Source organism: Mus caroli, chromosome 13, assembly GCF_900094665.2.
Source record: "Mus caroli chromosome 13, CAROLI_EIJ_v1.1, whole genome shotgun sequence".
NCBI classification, from domain to species: Eukaryota; Metazoa; Chordata; class Mammalia; order Rodentia; family Muridae; genus Mus; species Mus caroli.
In genome coordinates this window covers 101,119,926-101,143,586 of record NC_034582.1, presented here as the reverse complement: position 1 = coordinate 101,143,586, position 23,661 = coordinate 101,119,926, and the positions used below count along the sequence as shown (strand labels likewise).

General features: G+C 42.0%; 1 protein-coding gene across 2 annotated transcripts in view; it reads left to right on the top strand.

The window, feature by feature from the left end:
• Positions 1-23,661, top strand: part of Zswim6 (zinc finger SWIM-type containing 6) — a 163,838-nt gene that overhangs the window by 122,557 nt on the left and 17,620 nt on the right. For both annotated transcript variants that reach the window (XM_021180894.2, XM_029468625.1), the window contains exons 5-7: positions 16,970-17,149; positions 21,326-21,502; positions 21,781-21,927. In XM_021180894.2, the coding sequence (XP_021036553.1) occupies positions 16,970-17,149; positions 21,326-21,502; positions 21,781-21,927 (504 nt within the window). The remainder of the gene's footprint in view (positions 1-16,969; positions 17,150-21,325; positions 21,503-21,780; positions 21,928-23,661) is intronic.

Sequence of the window (23,661 nt, the reverse complement as noted above, 5' to 3'; positions counted from 1 at the left end):
TGCACTTACAGGCTTCATTAGTGACATCAGTATTCTCTGGAAAGCAGATCTTAGAAATAACTTGTGGATTGAAAGAGCAGCCCCGTGCTGACTTGTGGTAGGCACACCTAATGTTAACCCTAAGAGCTGCCTGTTCCCTGGACTTAATTACCATGCTAGCCTTTAGGGTGTGAAGGGGAATAGTGTACCTCTCATAGGCTTCAGTGGGTCTCTTTCTGTAAATGTTTTATAAGACTATAAGTTTACTTTGCATCATAAAGCTATAGATTGTGGCGACCAGTCTATTAACACCTAATTAAAATGGATGTCATTTAGAGGAAACAGTTAAATGCAGTTTAATTACAGTTTTGTCACGGGGAGAATTCTTAGTTTCATTGTCAAGTGTTGTGTAATACCTTTCCCCACGTTTGTTCGCTTTCTCTGGAGGAAAACCATTAACTTTGCAGTCTTGGTACTTGGAGCCTTCTCATAGGGAGAAGATGGGTGGCAAGGGCAGAACCAACCCATCCCGAGCTTGTTCAGGTATTGCCCGAGAACAAGGTGGTGATAGCCCTTGGCACCCCTTCCACATCTTCTCTTCTGGGGATCCATTTCTTTGTGAGCACAAATAGAGTTCAATGTTTCTTTCTTTCTCATTCTAATTCTATTTGAAGAATAAGGCAACTGCTACCTTGTTCCAGAGTCAAGTGTGAGACCAAGTGGTCGTTACCTACACCTAGGACACTTGGAGTCAGGGTAAACCTACAGTCACCAGTAGAAAACTTAACCCACCAATTGCAGCCATATTTATGGAAAAACACTAAAAAACTGACCTGCTTCCTCGACCCAAATGTTCTCTCATTTGCATCCCAGACAGAAAAAAACAGTTCGTCTGCACCTACCTTGTTATTCTTGAAGTCACACATTCAGAATATAACCTCTTAATTTAGGATACTCTTTGTTCACAGACAGAAATAAAAATCTATAAACATTCTGTACTGGGAAACATCATCTTACATGTTGAGTGCAGCAGCCTTAATAACTACCACCCTAACTTAGTAACTACCACCCTAACTTTCTGTGGTACATTCAGACTTTGACACATATTGAAATCAGGTGTGATGCAAACCCCGTTGAGGAGTCACTTGTTTTGCGTCGGGAGCTAGAGAGCAGCCCGAAATGGCTGGTTGTATACAGGCTTACTTTGTCAGGGCTGTGCAGCAAACAGCAATCCCAGAATGCCCTCGCAGCAGCAGAAGGGTGTCAGCACAGACTGGGAAACCATACCGCTGAACTCAGGGCAGAACTCAAGTCTGATGAACGCCTCATCGGGGCTTGCTTGTCATCTCTATCGGTCTGTCTTCCCCTGTGCACAAAAAGAATACAGCTTTACTATGGCGTGTGCTCCCGGCACCTCCTTCCCCTTCTTCCCAGAAGTTTTATTTCAGGGGACACAGAGCACAATATCCAGAAGAGCAGAGGCACTGGATCTAGATTTCCTCTGTAGCAATGGTTCTGATAATAAGGAGGGAGTCCACCTCTCAGGCCTCGGGAGACATGTAAATTAACAGTTATAATGAGCCAGGAAGCCATTGATGGTAGAACCTGACCATGAGTGTGGTTTGTAAGGTGTGGATGGGAAGGATTTACAGGGGAGAAGTAGTACTAATGCTCCAGGAAGGAGGAGCAGTGTGGACCAGGACAAGGTAGGCTGAATGGGAAAGGTATCAACATAATGGCTGGAAGGTGTCTAGTCTAGCTTTGCTCATTGGTTTGTAACCTAAAAGAGGAGGGGAGGGAAACGGAAAGACAGCAGAGGACCTTGGTGCTGGTGGTGCTGGTGCTGGTGGTGCTGGTGCTGGTGCTGGTGGTGCTGGTGGTGGTGGTGGTGGTGGTTGTTGTTGTTGCTATGTTAATTTTCCATTTTGGTCTAGCTACTATTGGCAGCATAGTTGTCCACACTTATTTTCAAGCACTACACTCAGCAGTCTTTTGTATACATTACATTACTTAATCCTCAGAACAGCACTGCGATGTAGGTATAACTTTTAGTGCTAATGTTACAAACAAGAAAACCAAAGCATAAGAAGGCTGGAGAGTTGCCTAGACAACATTATCAGTTGTCTCTGTCAAGCATTTACACTCTGCATAGGCAAAATGGCAGTGACCGAGTGGCCTTGGCAAAGGGCCTTGGCCTGTTTGCCTGTCCTCAGTGCCACCATCCTGGCTGAACTTGCTCTAGGCAGTCTCGCTGCCTATCAGCAGCCGTGTTTCCAAGGAATCTAACTTCAGGCCCTCTGGAAAGACAAACATATTGGTGAACAACAGCTTTATGCTGCTTTTGAGAGCACTAGTGATGACGGTAAGCTTATCACAAGCGCAGAACAAGCTTACAGAGTTGGGATCCAGTGACATTTTGGTATCGGAATGCTAAAGATCTTTTGTCAATGTCTTTGCCCTGGCCTGTACCCGGTCCTGATGGCAGCCCTGGAGTTGGCAGCACTACTTGATCTCATGCAGTCTATAGGTTCTGTGAGCCGCCTGCTCATAGGCAGGACGGAGTGATCTCTCTTGGTCACTGTTTCTTCCTGTGGTATAATTCAGAGCTCTTTCTGGACACCTGGCCCTGTGCATGTGTCTTCCTACAGGGCCTGGGTTCTATAGTTGTATGACTCTGTGTTCTTTGGTCACAGGCCTATGAATTCTCTTGCTGCGGGGTTCAGGGGAAGGGAGGTTTTCTCTACTTCACAGAGTAATTTGTAGTTTAAATCAGAAGTTAGAAAAGGAAGAACATGGACTTTACAGTGAACAAACCTATGATAAATACCTCGAGTATAATTATCCGAACTGTCTTTCTTTTGACTGCTGTTTCTAGGGTTTAATTATCCATTTAATACCCCATGTAGGAAAGAGAAAAACTGTAAATATGTATTAATAGGAAGTAATAGACTCTGGGGATTAAATGAGGTCATTAAAGGTCACTTGGTTTCATTACAGAACAAATTGGAGATTCTTAAAGATACTGTAGCCTTAGTTATCTGCATGTACAATTAAATCATTTATAACAAATTAAATGGTTTAGAATAATTTCACTTTTGTGGTTTTATAAACCTCTAGTCTAAATACAGACTGTAGTAGTTTGGCTAGACGTTAAGATAGGGTTTGCCGTAGTAAAGCCATGAATACGTACATTATACCAAAAATAGATTCCTTCCTTTGTTTAGTGTTGTTGATCTATAACAGATCATTGATAATCTACATTCTTCTTACATTAGTGGCTAATGGGGATCTCAGAGTTGGTATTAGATGTCTGTTTTCTCCTTAAAACAGTTTCTAGTAAACTTCTGTCCTCACTTCTTCATCTTCCTAAGAATTATTACTGTACTTTTCACCAAGAAACAGCCACCAAGGGGTAATGCAGCCAAGATGTCACCGCTGGGTTGTGGACCTAAGACAGTGTTGTAGTGGTGTAGGATATAGATGCAGTGGTTCTCAATGCTGCAACCCTCCCCATGATGTAGTGACCCCAACCATAAGACTATTCTTCTTACTATTTCATAATTAATTTTGCTATTGTTATGAATCGTAACATAAATATTTTTGGAGATAGTCTGGTGCCAAAGGGATCTCAACCCATGGGTTGAGAAACGCTGAGACAGGAGTGAGGGTAGGCATGAAGTAAGAAAGGCTGCAGGGCATTTCTTCCCTTGGCGTAGCAGCATACAAATTATTGAGGCCTGAAAGGCCCTGTGTTAAGCCATTTGGAATTTGCAGTGGCTTTGCAGAGAATCAGGCATGCCACCCGCTAAATCGTAAGAAGGGGTATGGGAAGGTAGGCCAGAAGCAGCAAGAGCCACGGTGGCTCTTGGTGTGAGCTAGCACAGGGCAAGGTGCATCACAGATGCCGTTATTGCATTAAGTGGTGGGCCACAAGGAGGGTGAATCCAAGGATATAGACCATGATTGCCCTCCTTGGAAGGTTTCAGCCACTGCCCAGCAAGGCCCTACGGCTAGAAGGGGGGCCAGACAAAGCAGGAGGCAGGTCCCACTCAAGAACAGCACTGTGACTTCTTTGTTAGATGCCAGGCTTCCTAGGAACAGTTCTGTGGAATACAAAGTTCTAAGATTAGAAATGTATCTATCTTCAATGGTGATTTCTTAAAAGAGTGACTTCTCTTGAGATACAACAAAGAATTAGTTTGATTTAATAGGCAACTTTCACATATAGTTTGGTGGCAGAAAGAATGCAAAATAGTTTACAGCAAGTGAATTTTTGTGACACTGTCATAAGCTTGTCTGATAATTTTGTAACATTTTAATGACTTTATTTGGAATTCTGAAATTCAAATTTAAACCATACCACTGGAGTGAGAGACTGCTGCAGTTCTCATTAGCTTATTGGAGTGAGCAGATAGCCTTGCTGGGGGCTGTGTCTTTTCCTTTGACCTGCTGATAAAGCAAGTAGGAAGGGAGGGTGTGTCAGAATATGGGTAACTCCAGGGATTTCTCTTGCACAGGTAACCTTTGAGGTGTAAAGGCCAATCTCGTTTTGACAGTGACAGTTACTCGCTGTTGACTCCTTTCATTCTGGAGTAGATTAGTAAACTTCAGATTTTTGCATCAGCAGACCTTGAGAAGAGTATAAAAAACATTCACAAAGTAGAAATCAGAACAGGTCCCTTGAAATGGCTTAGATTGGGAGCACAGCTTCGATGAGCCAAGATAGCATCAACGAGGAAGTCCCAGTCAGGTCCCAGTTGAAACTGAAAGTCATGCTGGAGTCATTGACTATACTGCTAAGAGCTCAAAATCCCTCCATAACATGTCACCAGCATGCTCAGCATGTGTGTGTCTGTGTGTGTATGTGTGTATACATATACATATGTGTGTATGTGTGTATACATATACATATGTGTGTGTGTGTGTGTGTGTGTGTGTGTAGCCAGCCTCTGGTGAACAGATTGATCATATGCAGAGCAGGTTCTTTCCTAGCTGTACAGGCCAAATCATAGAAAGGGTATTCCTGAAACTATTAAACTACTTAGTATACTTAATATTAATAGTCAATTGTCATTGATCTTTATTAAGACATGAAACTTTATTTATTAAGATATGAAATGTCTATTTTTAAAAAATCTTTTTAATCTCTTCTTTTTAAATTATATATCTTTTCCCCTTCTATTCAAGTAACATTAAAAGTCATCCATGTTGTTGGCTGCTTTCCTGTAAAAGGGAGAAATGTATCTGGTGTGTAGCCGGTGCTCAGTAAGTGTTTGTGGAGATGAAAGTGAGGAGAGCTTGGTGCACAATGCCAGCTCCCTTCTTGGAAGCCTTAAGGAGCAAATTTCTGATATAAACCCTTGAGAAACATGACTCTGCCTGGACCATCGGTTCTCTGGTCTCCCACATTTTGGTTGACGTAACCTTCCCTGCCCGGGATATTCATGGGTGCCCATGTGTGCATGTGTACACATGCGCATCCTGAAATGCAAACTGTTTAGAGTACAGAAGGGCACCGATTCCCCCTTGCCCTCCGTGCTGCAGGTAATCTATTGCATTAATCATGTAGCCTGTGGGAAATGCATGGGGAGTGATTATACTATCATACACAATGCAATCAGCATGGAGCACTTGTCAAGACCAATACATCAAAGTTTAACTCAGTAATAGGACGAATTAGAGCAAAACGAAACATTCTGCTCTCTAGGAAACCCAGCACCCACTGTAAGCTCTCTTTGCACTCAATACAAAAGTCAGTGCATTCCAGAATTGTTTTTATGAACAAGTTGGCGTTCCAGTTAGACAGATGCTCCCCCCACACACACACACCCCTCCCTTGATATCTCACACAAGTGTGCTAAAATGTTGACTTGACCAAAAATACTCTAGAATGCTCAGCACTGGTAAATTTGATCACTTCTTAGTCCAGCTTTTGGTGAATTTCTGTCCTAATTGGCTCTCAATGCCCAGCAAAAGGAAAAGGATTTGCTCAGAGGTGCAGTCAGCTTAAATATGGGTCAGTGCTTTGTCGGAGGAATAGCAGGCCGATTAACAGGATCCTACTTGTGTGTCCTGTAGTTCTGTGTGCTCAAGTTGTGTATGTGTGCTGCAGTAATGTATTGGGGAGCTAGCTCCCTGCCTTACAGTCTAGTCAGGACACAGAATAAATAAATAAATGAGAAATTAAAAACAACCCAAGACAACCACAGAAGCATTATATAATATAGAGCATGCTGCAGAAACAGTTTGAGGATCAATCTCATACATTTCCTATGTTAAAATGAAGTAAGTCACTGTTGTAAGAACTTACTTGCCAAGAGACTCCTTTCAGAAATAGATTTATATGGAGTTGGAGTCATGACCATTGAATGAACCATGGAACTGTTTATAAAGATGGCTCAGTCATATAGCCAGTGCAGAACCCCTGAAACTGTTCTTTCCAGTCCCCAAGTTCACACTCCTTTACCTTACCTGTTGGCTGTTTGCTCTCTGTCTCTGGGTAAGAAACCATCTTCCTGCCACGGCCACTGTGCATTCCTCTCTTCATTTCTGATTTTTTTCCGTGTCTTTCCTTTTCTCCCTTCCTCCCTTGAAAAGGAGAGGGATTGTTCAGGGTGTGGAAAAGCTTTCCTCTGATCTCCTACAGAATGACGTTCCTGTTGAAGGCAAGCTCACAGTACTGACAGATCAGATGCAAAGGGGAAGCTTGTTTATCAGATCATGAACACGATTCAGGATGTCAGTTAACTCCTCTTAACTATTTTCCTTCTTGACAAAAATAAAAAAATTCCCTTTATTTAAAAATTTTCTGGGAGCCCGGCTCTATCCCAACTAAGCACATGCCATTTAACATGAAGTTTGGTGGTGCATAACCCAGGTAGTTGGTAAAACTTGTCTCACTGTATCCCTTGGGTCTGATTTTGAAAATTTTCAGAGATGTTTTAATAAATTAAAAGCTAGCATATCAAATTTAAAGACGAATGTTTTGCCAGTTAAACGTAACTTTCCAAACAGGGAGTGACTGATGTATTAAAACTTCATTATGCCGATAATAACAGTGTCATAATTAGGGTCACGGTTTTCATGTGGTCTGACCCATGAAGTTTTGTGACTGTAGTTTTGCTAGCACAACTAATTATGCCCATGATCTGTTGGTGACTGCAATTAGATATTTCATGGCCTCTCAATAAATACGATTAGATAATTGGACCATGCGTGAAATTTATACTATTATAATAGCCTCTGAGAACAAAAATAAATACTGTGAATTATTTTATAATTATTGAACCCTTGGAAGTACTAAAAGTGATTGCTTTTCCTTGCCTGCTACTTCCTGGTAAGGCTTTACCTGGCACTAGGATGTAGACATTGGCCTTTCTGTCTCACAGGACTCATGCTTACGGATATGGAACAAGGGAAAATGAACCTTGGACATACACACTCTCTGTTAGAGATTGGGATGGCACTTGTCTTGCTCCTCTGCCCTGTACTGGCCTGGCCCTTTTCCCAGTTGCACCCATCTCTGCTTTCTGGTATCATGCACACTAGTTAATTATCCTAGAAATTAGAGAAAAGAGAACATTTGTAAATGATTCCAAAGAAGATGAACAGCTTTATTTTAATTAATCTGCCTCCTTTCCCCTCTAAAAAAAAAACACCCCACAAAAATCTATGACCTTTAATCACTGAATTGATTTGATATTAACGACAGCAAACAAACACGAGAAAACAGAAAATGCAGTGAGAGGCTGCCGCTGATTTATTTGCTGATAATTCATAAAGCCATCCGCGGCAGTATACTCCAGCGGTAGAGTGGGTCCTCGGTCACATGCATCACCCAGAAATGCTGATGCAGACTTAACTCTAACCAAGCTGACCATAGTGTCTCCAGACAAAGCAGATTCCATCTGACTTGAATCATCAGGTGTGAATCTAAGTTTAGCTGCTATTTGCCCATGTACCGTTTTAATCTGAAATTACTTTCTATGCCTGTCAGTTCTGAAAAATGCAGCTCCGTGTTGTTGAATTGGGCTTTTATTTAGATAGACCTGTGGTTCTTGTTGGGTGTACTTTGCTTTATATGATCTGAGTACATAAGACACAGCTGGAGGTGGGTAGAGATGGCTTACTGGCTCAGAGCACTGACTGCTCTTAAAGAGAACCCAGACACAGTGGTTCACAGCCACCTATAACTCTTGTTCCAAAGGATCAGGACCTTCACATGGACCAGACACACACAACACACGCACACACACACACACACACAGGGCAAACACATACATGCATGCAGCCAAAACATTCACACAATAAAAATAAAGATACACTTTAAAAACAAAACAGTTAGGGCACAGGTTTACTAGATGTAAGGATTTCAGAATACTTAACAATGTTAGCTAATAAAATATTTATACTTATAAAATACAAAGGATGGAATGATTCGGTCAAAAGACTAAAATCATTAGTTTTAGAATTTGCCTAAATCCAAACTTTAAAAAAAAACACAAACTTTTGGTTATATAGCTGGACTGAGGGCTAAATTGCTGTAGTATTTAAAGACGCTGTCTCTGATGGAACATGAGCCTTGGACAGGATTCTTGCTCCTTCCTTTAGTAGCATCTACAAACTTTAGTTTCTTTGTCTACAAAGTAATGCTTTTTGTTTGTTTTTTGGTAGGGTAGTTCGATAATTATGTAAATATTTAAAACGGGGTTAATGTGTTATTTAAAGCAAGGTTAATGTGAGGTAAAGACTCAGTAAAATGACAGCAATTATTGTCAGGTAAATAAGTATAGATGCCATTCACTTTTAGAAATGGTAGTTGAATTAGACAGAACAATCTTTGTACCCTAAAGATAGACATTTAAGAACGTTAAATGTAGAATCTAATTAGAAACCCAACATGTGTAACTTGATATTGTTAGGATTCTCCTTGAAGGGATGAGAATTTGCATACAAAGCAGCATGTAATAACAACGCAGTGTGTTTGGATGCCTCCTATTTTGTTACATTTTTATAACGGCTGCTTGTTTGGCTTACAGCTCTTTCATCTGTTGAGTGATTTATGTGAATTTGATTATTTGAGCTGATGATATTCACACACAAGTTCTCGGTTGTGGAGGCTCATCCTGTGTACTGTAGGATGGAGCAGTAGTGTCTCTGGGATTTATTTTCTATGACCAAAATAACACCTCCCAGCAGAGCATAGAATCTTCCTTGGTTGAGAACCATTATGAATGTCAGGTTGCATGTTAAAGAGAAAAACGCAGCAGTAAGGAAGGCTAATGCCCTGTACCTGTTCGTGGAGTTTCTATATGAAGTGTGGCAACCTGAGGCTTGGTGCTGTCCACAGTGGCAGAAACTTGAGTGTAAATCTCTTATGAATTAAGTAGAAAGTATTGTCCCTTTGTTGCAGTTAGGGAACTGGGCCCACAGAGGCTCAGTGGATCCCTTCAGAGTTCTGTGGCATCTCATCCACATGCTGTCCTTTAAGATCAGTGCTTTTTTGGTGGAAAAAAACATTTTGTTGTTGTTGAAAATGTAAACAGTGAGTGTTTGCGGTGGAGCAAAATGGTATTGATAGTCCACATATCTCAGTGTTTTCTAGAAAGAGCTGGTGGGGTTGGGTACAATTAATTCTTGTCACCCACTGTTACTGAGAGTAGCCTGGGGTTCACTAGTATTGTTACTGGCTGGGTACAGAAGTAGTCAAAAAGACTGTCAGAGCAGCCTGTATTCTCTGGTTGTAGTCAGACACAGAGTGTGCGCGGGCCTAAGACTGCTAAGTAGACAGAACTATTTCCTTTAGGGAGAAAGTTTCTGTACTTTTCCTTGGGTGAAGGACTTAGCTTCCCTAGTTTTGGGCTATTTTCCTTGATGTTGTCTGGGCTAAAATCACTGACTGAAGACTGGACTGGGCAGTAGAGGGAAGAATGAATGCATTCTGGGCGGTTCTGTTAGCGACTCTGCTGTATACTTATGATAAAACCATGAGCATAGGAACTTGGAGGAGAGTTCCTTTTGTCTTACAGTTTCAGAGGAATAATAGACAGGCATGGTGACAGATGCAGAGAGCTTGAGCATCCATCTTCCAACCATATAATCTATATATTGAGGCTATATAATCTCAAAGCCATGATGCACTTCCTGAGACCTCCCAAAGAGCACCAGCAACTGGGAACCAGATACCAAATATCTGAGCCTGCCAGCTGTGGTAGTGCACACCTTTAATCCCAGCACCAGAGAGGCAGAGGCAAGAGGATCTTTGAATTTGTGGCTAGAGAGTTCCAGGACAGTCAAGGCTCCACACACAGACAGACAGACACAGACACAGACACAGACACAGACACACACACACACACACACACACATGTGATGATTTGTATATGCTTGGCCCAGGGGGAGGCACTATTAGAAGGTGTGGCCTTGTTGGAGTTGGTGTGTCACTGTAGATGTGGGCTTTAAAACCCTCATTCTAGCTACCTGGAAGTCAGTATTCTGCTAGCAGCCTTCAGATGAAGATGTAGAGCTCTCAGCTCTGCCTGTACCATGCCTGCCTGTACACTGCTCTGTTCCTGCCTTGATGAAAATGGACTGAACTTCTGAACCTGTAAGTCAGCCCCAATTAAATGTTGTCCTTATGAGAGTTGCCTTGGTCATGGTATCTGTCCACAGCAGTAAAACCCTAACTAAGACACTTATCTTAAAACAAACAAAACCAAAAAAAAAAAAAAAACACAAAAACTAATGTGGTTGTTCTGAATGTGCCTGGCCCAGAGAGTGGCACTATTAGGAGGTGTGGCCTTGTTGGAATAGGTATTTCATTGTGGGCTTGCCCTTTAAGACCCTTGTCCTAGCTGCCTTTCGAACAAGAAGTGTAACTCTCAGCTCATCCAGCCCCATGCCTGCCTGGACACTGCCATGCTCCCACCTTAATGATAATGAACTTAATCTCTAAGCCTGTGAGCCAGTCCCAATTAAATGTTTTCCTTTATAGGAGTTGCCTTGGTCAGTACAACCCTAACTAAGACCACAAACAAACAGAAGACTTCGGATTCAAATTCCTGAGCCTACGGGGTGCAAATCTCTCTTGAATCACCACATTCCACACCCTGGGCCCCATAGGTTCATGGCCATATCATAATACAAAACACATATAGTCCAGCTTCAAACAGACCCATGGTCTGTCACATCCTCAACACAGTGTAAATATTCAAAGTCTCTCTGGAGACTCAAGATGATCTGAGCTATAACCCCCTGCAGCAAATCATGTAACTCTGTGTTCAGTGTCTGGGTCTTTACTTTCAGAGGACTTGAATGGCTGTGCCCCTCAAGCTGTGCTACCTGCAACATACGCTCCTTGGGCTCTTCCTGCTTCATGTATGATGCTCTCCTTAGCAAATGGCTCCCAGCTCCCAGCTCCAGCATCTTGGATCTCCACTGCAAGCCCAGCTTTACTGGAACAGCCTCACTTAATGGCCTCCCCTAGCCTCTTGCCCGCTCAGGACCTTCATCCAGGGACTCCTCTACCACATGAAAGAAAAAAATTGGCTCATGGTTCCAGAAGGACAAGAGTCCACATAACAGCAAATGTCAGGCATGGTGGCAGAGCAGGGTGCTAAACTTCACTCCTTCTAACCCAAGCACAAAGCAGAGAGTGTAAACTGGAAGTTAGACAAGGCTATCCACTCTCAAAGCCCACCCCTAATGAGCATTAGGCTATACCACCTAAGCCACCCAAACAGTTAGGGCAGCTGGGACTCAGGATTCAGATGCCTGAGGGAACATTTCTAATTTAGATCACCACAGTGGTAGCAAAGGCTGGAGTTGGGTGAGGCATGGATAAGCCTGGGTGATACACACTGTGGATTTGGTACTGGCATTGTTTACTTGGAGTAACTGAACCTAGGAAAAAATGGAAATGTATGGAGTTGTTTTCATTCTCATCCATAACAAGCATGCATCCTATCACAAAACCCTCACGTTCCTCACCATGTGCCCTGCAGGTTCACTGCAGTGCCCTGGAAATGCTGGCTTCTAACCGAATCTCACCACTTTCCCCACTGAATCCCTGAAAGAGTTAGCATTTCGGAGAAGCCATAGAGTGGGGTTTCATCATTAAAGAACTTGACTCTCAAAGCTATAAATACTCCAGGCACACTGCAGGGAAAAGAGAGGAATGCTCAGGGTGGGACCCCAAATTAATAAAATTTGGGGAATGACTTATTCAGTTTGGTTAATTTGGTTATTAAAGCTAATTACAACCTTTGTGGTGATGACTGTTAAGATAAAAAGCCCATAGCTCGCATGGCACTGAACTTGAGTCTGGCATTAAGGATGAAGCCTCTCTTTAAGGAGGTGAGCAATGAAAGGATGTTTCAAGCAAATTAATAAAGACTCAGGGTTTTGAAAAAAAAAAAAAAGAATGTCTCCCGTAAAATGGAAATTTTCTAGTTGGGGAAATGCAAGCATGAAAAGCCAAGGCGAGTTTTTATGAATTTCTTCCTCGGGTCGTATAGAAATCCTTGCTGAAATGAGCCGAGAATACTTAGCACCTTGTGTTGAGGGCTCCCAGGCTCTCTGGGTTTGAGCCTTCACAGTGTGGATGTCTGGAACCATCATCCCAGCTGCACCTGTGACATCCTAACTCTCAGGTACTAAGAAGCCGAGCCCGTGGAGGTAACTAGACCGTGAGATCTCCTGGGTAGAATGAATGCCTTTCGAAAGAACCCTGGCCAAGGTGTGCCACTGTGCCTTGTGGAGATGCCTCAGGAAGGTGCTGCTATCAGAAAGGGTCGGTCCTTCAGGAAGGTCCAGTCACTAGATGCCCAAGTTGCTCCTGCTCTTTGGCCTCTTGTTCTCCTGGCTATGAAATGTAGTTAAAGCAACCAAATTGACTTAGGACATTCAACATGGAAATCGTAATAATTTTGGAGAGACTAACTGTAATGAGTTAATGGGATATGCTTGCAGGGTTTTAAATAATGTACCTTGCAGCATATGGTGGGCATCCAGCAAACGGCAACTTGCTTGGTTTTTCCTTCAGTGGCAGGGGCCAGATTCAGGACCCTGTGTCACCAATGTTAATTGTTCTATACTGTGAAGCCTACAGAAACATCACTAACTATGGCTATCACTGACCAGAGTGCATTCGCGTCCATGCATCCAGATTAGTTGGTTGTTTTATATGGCTATACCATAGTGTCTTTTGATCCATTCTCTAGTTGAAGGGCATTCAGATTGTCTGTTGTTGTTGCTGTTGCTGCTGTTGTTGTTGCTCTTGTTCTCAGAGTGCCATAATCGTATCTTTCCAAGTGTGTTTTTAATTCTGCTGGGCAGATGTATAGGAATGAGTTCTGGATCCTGTTGTCAAGTGTCTTGCTATCCACTGTGTTAGGCGCCCTCTGCAGTTCCCCAGGGTTCCAGGAGTTCTGCCTCTGCCTGCAGTTGTTACTGCCTTGTCTCAATGTGATTGTAACTTATCTTCTCCTAGCCATTAATGATGTTGAGCATGTTTGTTTGTTTGTTTGTTTGTGCAGACTGCCCAGTTTTTCTTTTAATAAAATATCTTTCTATAGTTCTTTTACACATTTTAAAAAACACTCCCAGAATGTTGGTGTGGAAATTTCCTGTCCACGAGTGGCTTTCCTCTTCTCCAGTACTCTACACCGGCGGTGTATTTGTTCAACTACTGAACTTTCACTGACACCTTTTCTTTTTTTTTACTCAACGCTCATGTTTTTTCAGGAGAGTTGACACTAAGAGCTGTGTATTTCATGGGCTTGGATGACATAGTGGCATATGTCTGCCTCTGAAGGCTCCTACTCTTGATTAGTTTCACCATCTTAAATGTTTTCTGTCCTCTTCCCATTTTGATACCTTTCTTTCCCCCTAATTCCCAGAGCAACCACTGATGTCCCTCCCCCATCTCCATTAGCTTGTCTGTTGCAGATGTCCCCTGACTTGAATGCTGTCATAGGGAGCCTTTTGGATTGGTGTCCCTTACTCTCATACGCTTGGCTCACCGTGTTGGCTCATACAGTTTTCTTCACGACTGTTGAGAAACCTGGATGCACTTGGACTGTTGCACATTGTCATTCTCCCATCTTTGTAGAGCAAAGTCTTTAATTTTTTAAAGTGGCATTATAGCAAATATGCCTATACCTAATACTGAATTAACCTTTACTACATTAAATGAAATATAAAGTCTAATAATCATAGATCCCTTATTTCTCTCTATGTTACAGTTATTAGTGTATATTATATATTTCATGCATGTACAAATTCATAAGACAGTGTTTGTGAACTTTTCTTTTTGAACATTCATACGTATTTCCAAAAAGCAAAAATGGCAAAAATAGTTTATTTCCTCAGAATCATTTCTGGTATTCATTATTCTTAGACAGTCTGCTTTCGTTTTGGTGGTATTTCTCTTTAATTGGAATACTTGGCTTTAGCGTTTTTCTAAAATAGATCATTTAGCAATGAATGCTGTGGTTTCCTTGTTCTGAGAATGCCTGGGGTCTCCCTGTGTTTCCTGGGTGATAGATATTGTCACTGACCATAGAATTCAGCATTGGCTTTCTAGTTCCACTTAATGCTTAACTGATATCATTCATTGTGTCCTGTCCTGTGTGGTTTCTGGTGATAAATTTGTTATTTGAACCAGTATTCTATAGGTGGTTTTCATTTTTGGTTGTTGGTTTGGTTTGGCTTTGGTTTATTTTTCTATTTTGCTTTCCAGCAGTTTGAGTATGCTGTGGTTGGTCATGGCTCTAGTCAAGCTGACTGACCCTCTTTTGAGGTTGACTAAGCTGCTTAGATCTGTAAATTAGTATCATTCTGCACATCTGAACAGGTTTTAGTAATTATTTCTTCCAAAGTTTTTTACTTCTCATCTTCTTGTAATCCAGTGGCACATGTTGACCAACCTTTGCTGTTTGCCCGCCTGTTCATTGAAGACCATCTGGTTGGTCATCTGTTTGCCCCGTGAGGTTGCTTCTCCCCTAAGTTCACTCCCCTATGTCATTGCTCTTCAGCTTTTGGCCCCATTCAGTAAATTTATTTCACTACTGTCTCTACTTACAGGGTTTCTGTTTAGTTCTTTTTCTTACTGAGGATGATGTTACATTTTTTTCTTAATTGCTTTTACCTTCTTCTAGCAGAACACAGTTACTGTTGCTGTCAAATCTCAAATTCTGACATCCGTTGGGAGCTGACAGACTTTCCTGTTTCTTTGTAGACATTTTAAATATTGTGAATGACAGAAGTCAATTAAAACTCCCTAGAGAGTGAAAAACTGAAAGCAACCAACCAAGGTGATCAGACCATAGCTTGTCACAACACTTTGGGTGAGAGTTGCAGTGTCAGCAGTTTGAGCCTTGGCCCTTGAGCCTTGCTTCTGCCCCGTGTGCATGCTGTGCCGAGATAGCCCCTCTCACCATCTCTGAGCTGCATTTTCTCCTTTCCCAATACTTGCTGGGGGGGGGGGGGGGATCAACTTTCAGGTTTTTCTTGCATTTGCCCCTGTAGAGTGAGAGTGCTTTGAGTGGAGGAGAAGAGAAGTTTTGGGAGGGGGGCCTCTTGCTGTCCGGGTCCTCTCCTGGGCCTGCTCACCTCTGCTCATTTTTCACAGTCCTTAGATTACTGCTTTCCATTCTTCCAGAGGTTTTCCTTGTAATCACTGCGAGGAAGGGACACTGTGGTGAGCTTACTTAGCTGACCATGTTTTGTTTATAACTGGCAATTTGAAAATTTTAAAATGTAGATTGTAAATACCTGTGGCTTGGACAAGCAGAAGCTGGGTTTGTTTTTGTTTTTTTTTTTAACTTTATATATTTTATTTTACAGTTTTACGTTTTTAAGCTGTTTTACATTGACAGTATCAGGTTCAGGAAGTACGAAAGACTGTTAAGCATTGCTTTTGGGCAAAGAAAACAGCACCTGTCTTGTTCATTCCTACCTTTCTTACCCAGCTAACAGAGAGTGAACAAAACACAGACAGCCACACAGGTCTTGCTAGAGAAAACATTGTGAATGGGGGGCATTGGTATCACCTTATTTAAAAATTAATATTTTAAAAGTGTGAAATATTTGTGTTAAGCTACCTTTTAAAACTATGCAGAAAGCATAACAAATTCACCATTATCTTATTTAAATTATGAGGTATTTCTTTCCCTTGAATTCATCTGAACTTTTCTTCTGAAAAAAAAAAAAAAAACTAGTGAAAGTTTTATTTGTTAAATCTCTTAGCATTTAGTGGTTATATGAACATTGGCACCTGTGAGATGCCTTAGAAAAGTGTGCTTAATGGAACTTATTTTTTATTTTGTTTTGTTTTGTTGTCTCTGACACAGTATTTCACTGGTCTGGAACTCAGTCTGTACCACAAGTGAATCTCCTGCCTTAGCTTTCTAAGTGACAGCTGTGTGTCGTCTTACCCGCCTTTTAGTTTTATTTGTAAACGATTTATTTCACTGACTTCTAAACTTAAACTCTTACTCCATTTACATATGTGTATGTGCATGTATGAGAATATGTGTGCACATGTGGACATAATTATGGATACTAATTAATAAGCATAATGCTTGAAATTCTTGTAAGTAGGCTAAGAAATTGTATTCATAGTATAACCTTATTCTTTAATTATACAAAGATATTCTTTGAAGGTAAATTTGATTTGGGGGAAGAATAATATGGAGTAGTGTATTGCGGTACAGGTGTGCACACACTGTTTCAATTGAACCCTGTGATTGTTGATGTTACTGGCTTTAATATGTAAAGTATAATGAAAGTAAGAAGGTAATGACAGAACTTGTGAAGTATGTATTTGTGTGTAACAACTCTTTGGCCTTCAGTTTAAACTTGGATTCTGTGACGTCTTCTATCAGTGAAACTGGCAGACTCAGTTCCATCTTGAAGTGATTCAGATTTTTTTCTGTTGTGAACATTTTTATAATTTTTGAAATGTATTTCTTTGTCCTCTTTAAATTAGGTGCTCTGTGGATGTGTATCGTTTTAAACCCCCACTGTAAGTTGGAGCAAAAAGCCAGTTGGCTAAAGCAACTGAAAAAATGGAACAGTGTTGATGTCTGTCCGTGGGAAGATGGAAATCATGGCAGTGAATTACCCAACCTAACCAATGCTCTGCCTCAGGGTGCAAATGCCAACCAAGGTGAGTCCACAGTGGTAGCCTGCCCATCCTCACCCACTTCTTTGTGTACACGTGTGTAATGTTAACAGATAACCTACTTACTTAATCCAAGGACAATCCATGTTACTTTTAAATGTGTGCATGTATTTTAATTTTAGCTGGGAACATTGTATTCTTTTAAAAATAGTTACACAATGCAGATAGATATAACATATTAGTGTGGATTTAAATGATCCACTAATGGCTTAGTTTGAATTTTACTTTTTAATTAAAAACACAGAGTGGGGCAGTATTGAGTCACCGTGTAAGACAGCATTGAGAGACTTGAGGCACACACTTGCTGACTCTTCGGGGCTGGTGTGCACATAATGTACCTTTGTGAACAGGGCCTTGTGTTACTGTTGGCACTTGCATCAAGGGACTTCTTTACTGTGAAAAGATTGTGTAGATTTTTTGGTCCCACCCAGAGGTGAACGATGCCCTCAGTCTGAGACAACCAAGAAATGTTCCCGCATGTTTCCGGAATAACCCATTATTTTATCCTGTAGTTTCAGTTTCTCTTCTGTCCTTTAAAAACCAACTACTCCTTGGCTTCACTTTTGTCTGTGAGATGCTGCTGAATTTTCTGGTCTTTTTCAGAATCACATTCTTAACAAATCTACTGTTAGTCTGTAATTTGTACCAATATTCTGGAATGATTTTATGCTTGATGGGGGATTTGAAAGTGGTTTAAATCACATGGTAGCAGCAGGGTTGGAGTTAACATTGGGAGGATCCAGAATCAAGCATTCTTTGCTGATCAACAGAGGAGTTGCTGTTCCTAAGGAGAATGCTGTGCAGTGTGCCACGGTCGGATGTGATGTTAGCAGAGTGTTCCAGTCTTTACAGTGGACGTCCACAGGGACTTGACAACCAGAAAGAGGTTTCAAGACCAAGGAAGGTCATCAGGCTGTGTTTTAACTGGAGATACTTGCCTTGGGAATTCAGTATTTGAAGTCCATCCTGTCTGTATCATGTTCATGATGATGTCACTTAATAATTAAACATAGCCCTCAGATCTCCATTTTTTTCCAAGTTGTCAAGTTTAATTGGTCAACGTTTATTCTTTTCATTGCTGGGGAAGGTTCTTTGATGTCTACCTAGGTGATATCTTTAACCTTCTGAGTTTTGGTTGCTGCTATTTTGGGGGGCTGCTTCTTTGACATCCTACACTTTGCATTTTACTTTCTGGTTCTAATGTTACTTTTAGTTTACTATGGAAATTCTGTAGACCTTAGAAACTGGGTGGCAGCTAGAGAGATGGCTCAGTAGTTAGGAGCAGCGCTCTTTCAGAGGACATGCCCTTGGTGCCCAGCACTCACATGGTAGCTTACAACCATGTGTAACTCTAGAGCTGTGAGATCTAATGCCCTCTTCTGGCCTCTATGGGTACCAGACGTGTGCACGGTACATAGGCACACAAAGAGGTAAAACACCAATGTACATTTAAAGAAGAAGAAATGATCTAGCTTTCAGGACAACACAGTTCATTTCCCTTACAGTTTGACTTGTGCAGGACAAAGCCAGGTCTGCATTTATTCCAAATAAATGCAGTGCTTATGTCTTTCGTATCTAAAGGTATCTATCTGCTTTTGAGCAGACACTCAGAGTCCTTTCTGAGGAGTTGTGAGAAGAGCCATTGCTTTCAAAGGGTGGTGGTTATCATATTTACAGAGGGTGTGGTTGCTCATACCTAGAACCACCACCTCGGTGTTCTCTCTAGAGGAGAGGCTGGGGACAGAGGGGCTCAACCCGGTAGCCAAGGCATCACACCGAGCTGACGGCATCTGGGAAAGACGCATGTGCTAGAGTGCACACACAGGCTTTCATCACACCGAGCTGACGGCATCTGGGAGAGACGCATGTGCTAGAGTGCACACACAGGCTTTCATCACACCAAGCTGACGGCATCTGACGTCCACCATGGCTGATTAGTGAGGCTTAGTGAAGAGCATCTTGATCCTACTCCGTCAGGAGGACTTTTAAACATTATAGAGTGAAAGCCAGTTTTCTTTCCTTCCTTCCTTCCTTCCTTCTGTCCTTTCTTCCTCCCTTCCTCCCTTCCTTCCTTCCTTTTTTTCTTTCTTTCTTCCTTCTTTTTTTAATAAGACTTCTTCACCTTTTACTATCCCAATTTTTCCAAATTTTTTGTTATACACTTTATTTTTTAAATGCTTATGAGTTTGTGTATATCAATTTTTGTGCTCATCATGGTCATTTAAATACAATTTTATGAGCATTTATCAGTTCTGTTGGTGTCTTGGAGCAAACCAACGTTGAAAGCTCTGTGTGTGCTCTCTGCGCTGCCGTGAAACAGGAACAGTTCAGTTGATTCTCTAATGAAACCACACTGCATGCTTGGATTAGAATCCTAGATAGAGAGCCGAGTCAGTGCATGAATACTGAACTCACTGTCACAGCATGTACCATAGCAAGTTGCTATTCTGTAGTCTCTTCCATTTTAAGTTTTACCTTTGTAACTTGAAGTAAAGAAAATAAATACAAAGACCACACTTTAAAATATCTAGGAAAATCCCTTAAAAGAAAAAAAAAGTAAAAATTCAAAGAAACTTGAATTTGGGGCTATTTAATTATGAGAGGTCATAAAACTTTTTCCCCCTGGGAATAGCACTTTTATTCTGCTTGACAAAAGGCAGGTAAGAGTTGGGCCCATCCTTCCAGTTGTGCAGAATGGTAGCAAGGATCTTAGTCAGGAGTCTCAGCAGACAGTCACCTGCACCTCTTTATCTGTCATCTGTGCACTTCAATATGTCTTCCCTCTAGATACGGATAACTAAGTTGATATGAGACCACTCCAAAGAAATGTCTTTGTGGACTTAACGACAGCCGTTGCAAATGGCTGGCTGCATTAGCTAAACTAAGGGGTGTGTTTGACTCTCGGCAGTACTTGGCTGTGAGACTGTTACAAGTCATGGTGTCTCTGTTGCTGCTTAGTTCCCTCAGCAGGACAGAGCCGGGGGTAGATGAAGCCACCAGGCTGCTCATCTCAGCACAGTTGTGTTCACTGTTTGTGGTTTGCCTCTGTCTGCTCAGACAGAAGTCCAAGGACAGGAAGATGAAGCCTTTCCATAAAGCCTTTCCTCATTTTGCTGCTTCTTTAGTTGAGTCTCCGAGAGCAGTGAAGGGGACTCTCCTTGAGCACTATTAGGTATATGTAAATGAAATTGTTCATTGCTGTGCCACAAATTGTTCAGTGGAGGCCGTGCCACAGCTGAAAGTAAGTTTAGAGTTGGGGCCCAAGGGGCGGGAGTTCCTGTAGTAGTCTCTTTAGGAATTGAATAATCCAAGGAGCCAAGGTGAGACTATCCTTTATTCCCCAAACATTTCTTTTCTTCGTCAGGTCCTGAACCTTGAACCCCCTTCGGACGGTATGCTTCTGCTCTCTTGTGATGCCCCGGCATACACTATGCTGGGGACATCACACCAGCCATGGAACCTGTCCAGGAGTCAGGAGACAGCCTATAGGGGCAAGGTAAGTGCGCTGGTTTGTTTTGTAGCTATGTTGTGTGGCTTTGTGAAATGTTAAACAGATGCATTTATGCCCTTTGGGATATAAAGTGGCATTTAACCATTATATCCCAAGAAGCATAATAGTTTTAATTGTGCAAAACCGCACAATATAGTTAAAAAATACAACCAAAAGCACAACCCTCATGGCATAGTTTTAAGGCTGACTGCGTCTTCCTGAAAGGTTCCATGGCTGGTGTCGCATCTCTTGCACAGTGTTTGTGAGAGCTGTTGATCCCATCAGGGGCAGCCCAACACTACCTCAGAAGTGGGGAGCAGTGAGTTTTCATGGGATTTTTTTTTTTTTAAAACACAAGTGCCTCTTTAGCGTACCTTCGGCATGGAGACTAAGACATGAATTCTTTTTGCAGGATGCCTTTAACCATAGCTTTAATGGCTGCAGAATGTTTGTGTTTGATACAACAAGTAAATGTCTGGAAACTCTTTAGGCTAACTGCCGTCGAGCATTTAGGATGTGAGACTCTCCATTCACCCTCCACCCTTCTGCTTAGCGGGTGCAGGACAGTGTGTGTGGGTGTGTTCATGAACATCTGGCCGCAGAGTGCTATGACTGATTTATTCACATGTGAATAATAGCTGACACGGCTTTCTGAATTGTGGAAAAAACAGATTCATCGAACAGGCCTCATCGGACAGTGTTCACAAGAGCCATCGAGGCATGTGATCTCCACTGGCAGGACAGCCACTTGCAGCACATTATCAGCAGTGACCTGTACACCAACTACTGTTACCATGACGACACTGAAAACTCCCTCTTTGACTCCCGGGGGTGGCCCCTCTGGCATGGTAAGTGGCCAAACCGGAAAGACTTTTCCATGACTTACTCCTTTGTTTAGTTTCTATAGCATTATTGGAGTGGGAGGTAGAGGATCGAGGTATTCAATGGGCAACGCATGAATGCTTGGCACAGGGGGCTGAAATTTCCATTCAGATCCAAGTTCAGAAATGGTTTCTTATATCTTCTTCTATGGCGCTTGGGGAGGAACATCTTACTGTAGTAGCCCGCTTTTATGGATGGATCTAACAGCGGCCACTTTGCCCCCTTACTGGGTTTCTGTTTGTAGAACACGTCCCTACAGCCTGTGCAAGAGTGGATGCGTTGCGTTCTCACGGGTACCCCAGAGAAGCACTGAGACTAGCAATAGCTATTGTGAACACATTACGACGACAACAGCAGAAACAGTTGGAAATGTTCCGGACTCAAAAAAAAGGTGATTATGAAAGAGATTGTCTCTATTGGAATGGATTCCTGGTGTGCATGGAGCTTGGTTTCACGTTCTACTGGAAGAGATGGAGTTTTGAAAGTACAGCCATGGAAATGGCCTTCATTCACCATTCCTAAAAGTGTTTGACAATGCACTCATGTAGAACACAGCCATACATGCAATCAGACACCCATACACATAAGCTAAAGACGAATAAATTTTTTTTAATTTGATAACATATCTGCAAAAATAAAATCCAAGTTGTTTTGGTTGAATTTTGAAAGAAAACAAATTCCTCCCTAATTACGGAGATTTTTACTTTTTGAACAGCTGATGATCTGTCTGGATCATCTAAAATGGAAGCTAAGATACCTTCCTGGTGTAATCTAATGTAAACACTAAGAACTTCACAGTGGCTGCCCATCCTTAAATCCCAGCAGCTCGTCTCGGGTGGGCGCCCTCAGCTGATGGCTACTGTCTCAGTTTCTGAGGTTCCTCTTCTGCACAGCCGGTCTCATCAGAGGGGCTGTCTCTAAGAGCTGCTGAGATGGACCCACTAATCCCTAGAAAGTCTGAAACAAGGCCTGGCACTCTATACTTTTATAGCCATAATAGTCTCTGTTGGAGGACTTGTTATCTATTCAAAGTGATCAGAGCAGAAACCCCTGCTTGCTGAGGTAGCAGTTCGGTTGGTTTTTCAAGGTCTACAAATGACTTTTGATGAGTGATCAACTGACAGGACACCTGACCTTGTCTTTATCTCAGTTTGTTAGTTTTCTCATTTTGGATAAATACCATAGTAGTAACAATAAAGTCTGTTACTGGTTCTCAGCTTGCTGATTGGATAGTGTCTTAGTTAGGGTTTTGCTGCTGTGAACAGACACCATGACCAAGGCAAGTCTTATAAAAACAACATTTAATTGGGGCTGGCTTACAGGTTCAGAGGTTCAGTCCATTATCATCAAAGTGGGAGCATGGCAGCATCCAGGCAGGCATGATGCAGGAGGAGCTGAGAGTTCTATGTCTTCATCCAAAGGCTGCTAGTGGAAGACTGACTCCTAGGCAACTAGGGTGAGGATCTTAAGCCCACACCCACAGTGACACACATACTCTAACCAGGTCACACCTCCAAATGGTGCCACTCCCTGGCCCAAGAATATAGAAACCATCACAGATAGTGAGAGAGATGTATCGGCTTTTCCTGGTTGTACACTGGTTCCTTCTGGAAGCACACATTCTTGGGATGACTTGCTTTGCTGTAATTTTTTTTATAATTATGAGCAGTTTTAGTTACTGTTGGCTTTTGTTGTTAGTTGTGTTTTTAATCCTTTCATACTTACATATACTCACCTTAAATACAAATAAATAATGAAAAGTTGTTGGAATAAGCTGGAGGGTAGAAGTGCTGGCTGTGACTTTCAGTTTCTTTTATGATGAAACCAGTAGGAGTGTGGACCGGCACTGTCACTCACAGTGCACATCATTCCAGAGTTACACTCTCAGCCACAGGAAGGGCAGTGCAGATGGGGCTGGAATGTCAGTGGCCTCGATCTAGAATGACTCTGCTGAGCCTCCCGAAATGTATTGGAGGCCCTGTAGAAAGCTTTTCTGAAATCCACTTCCTCTAAACACATGGACTGTGCCTGGTCCAAGGTGTTGCTTCTCCTCAGCTGTGCAGAGGATAGCTTTTGAACTAAGAGGATGCATAGAACTTTGTTTAACATCAAAAGAATTGGCTCT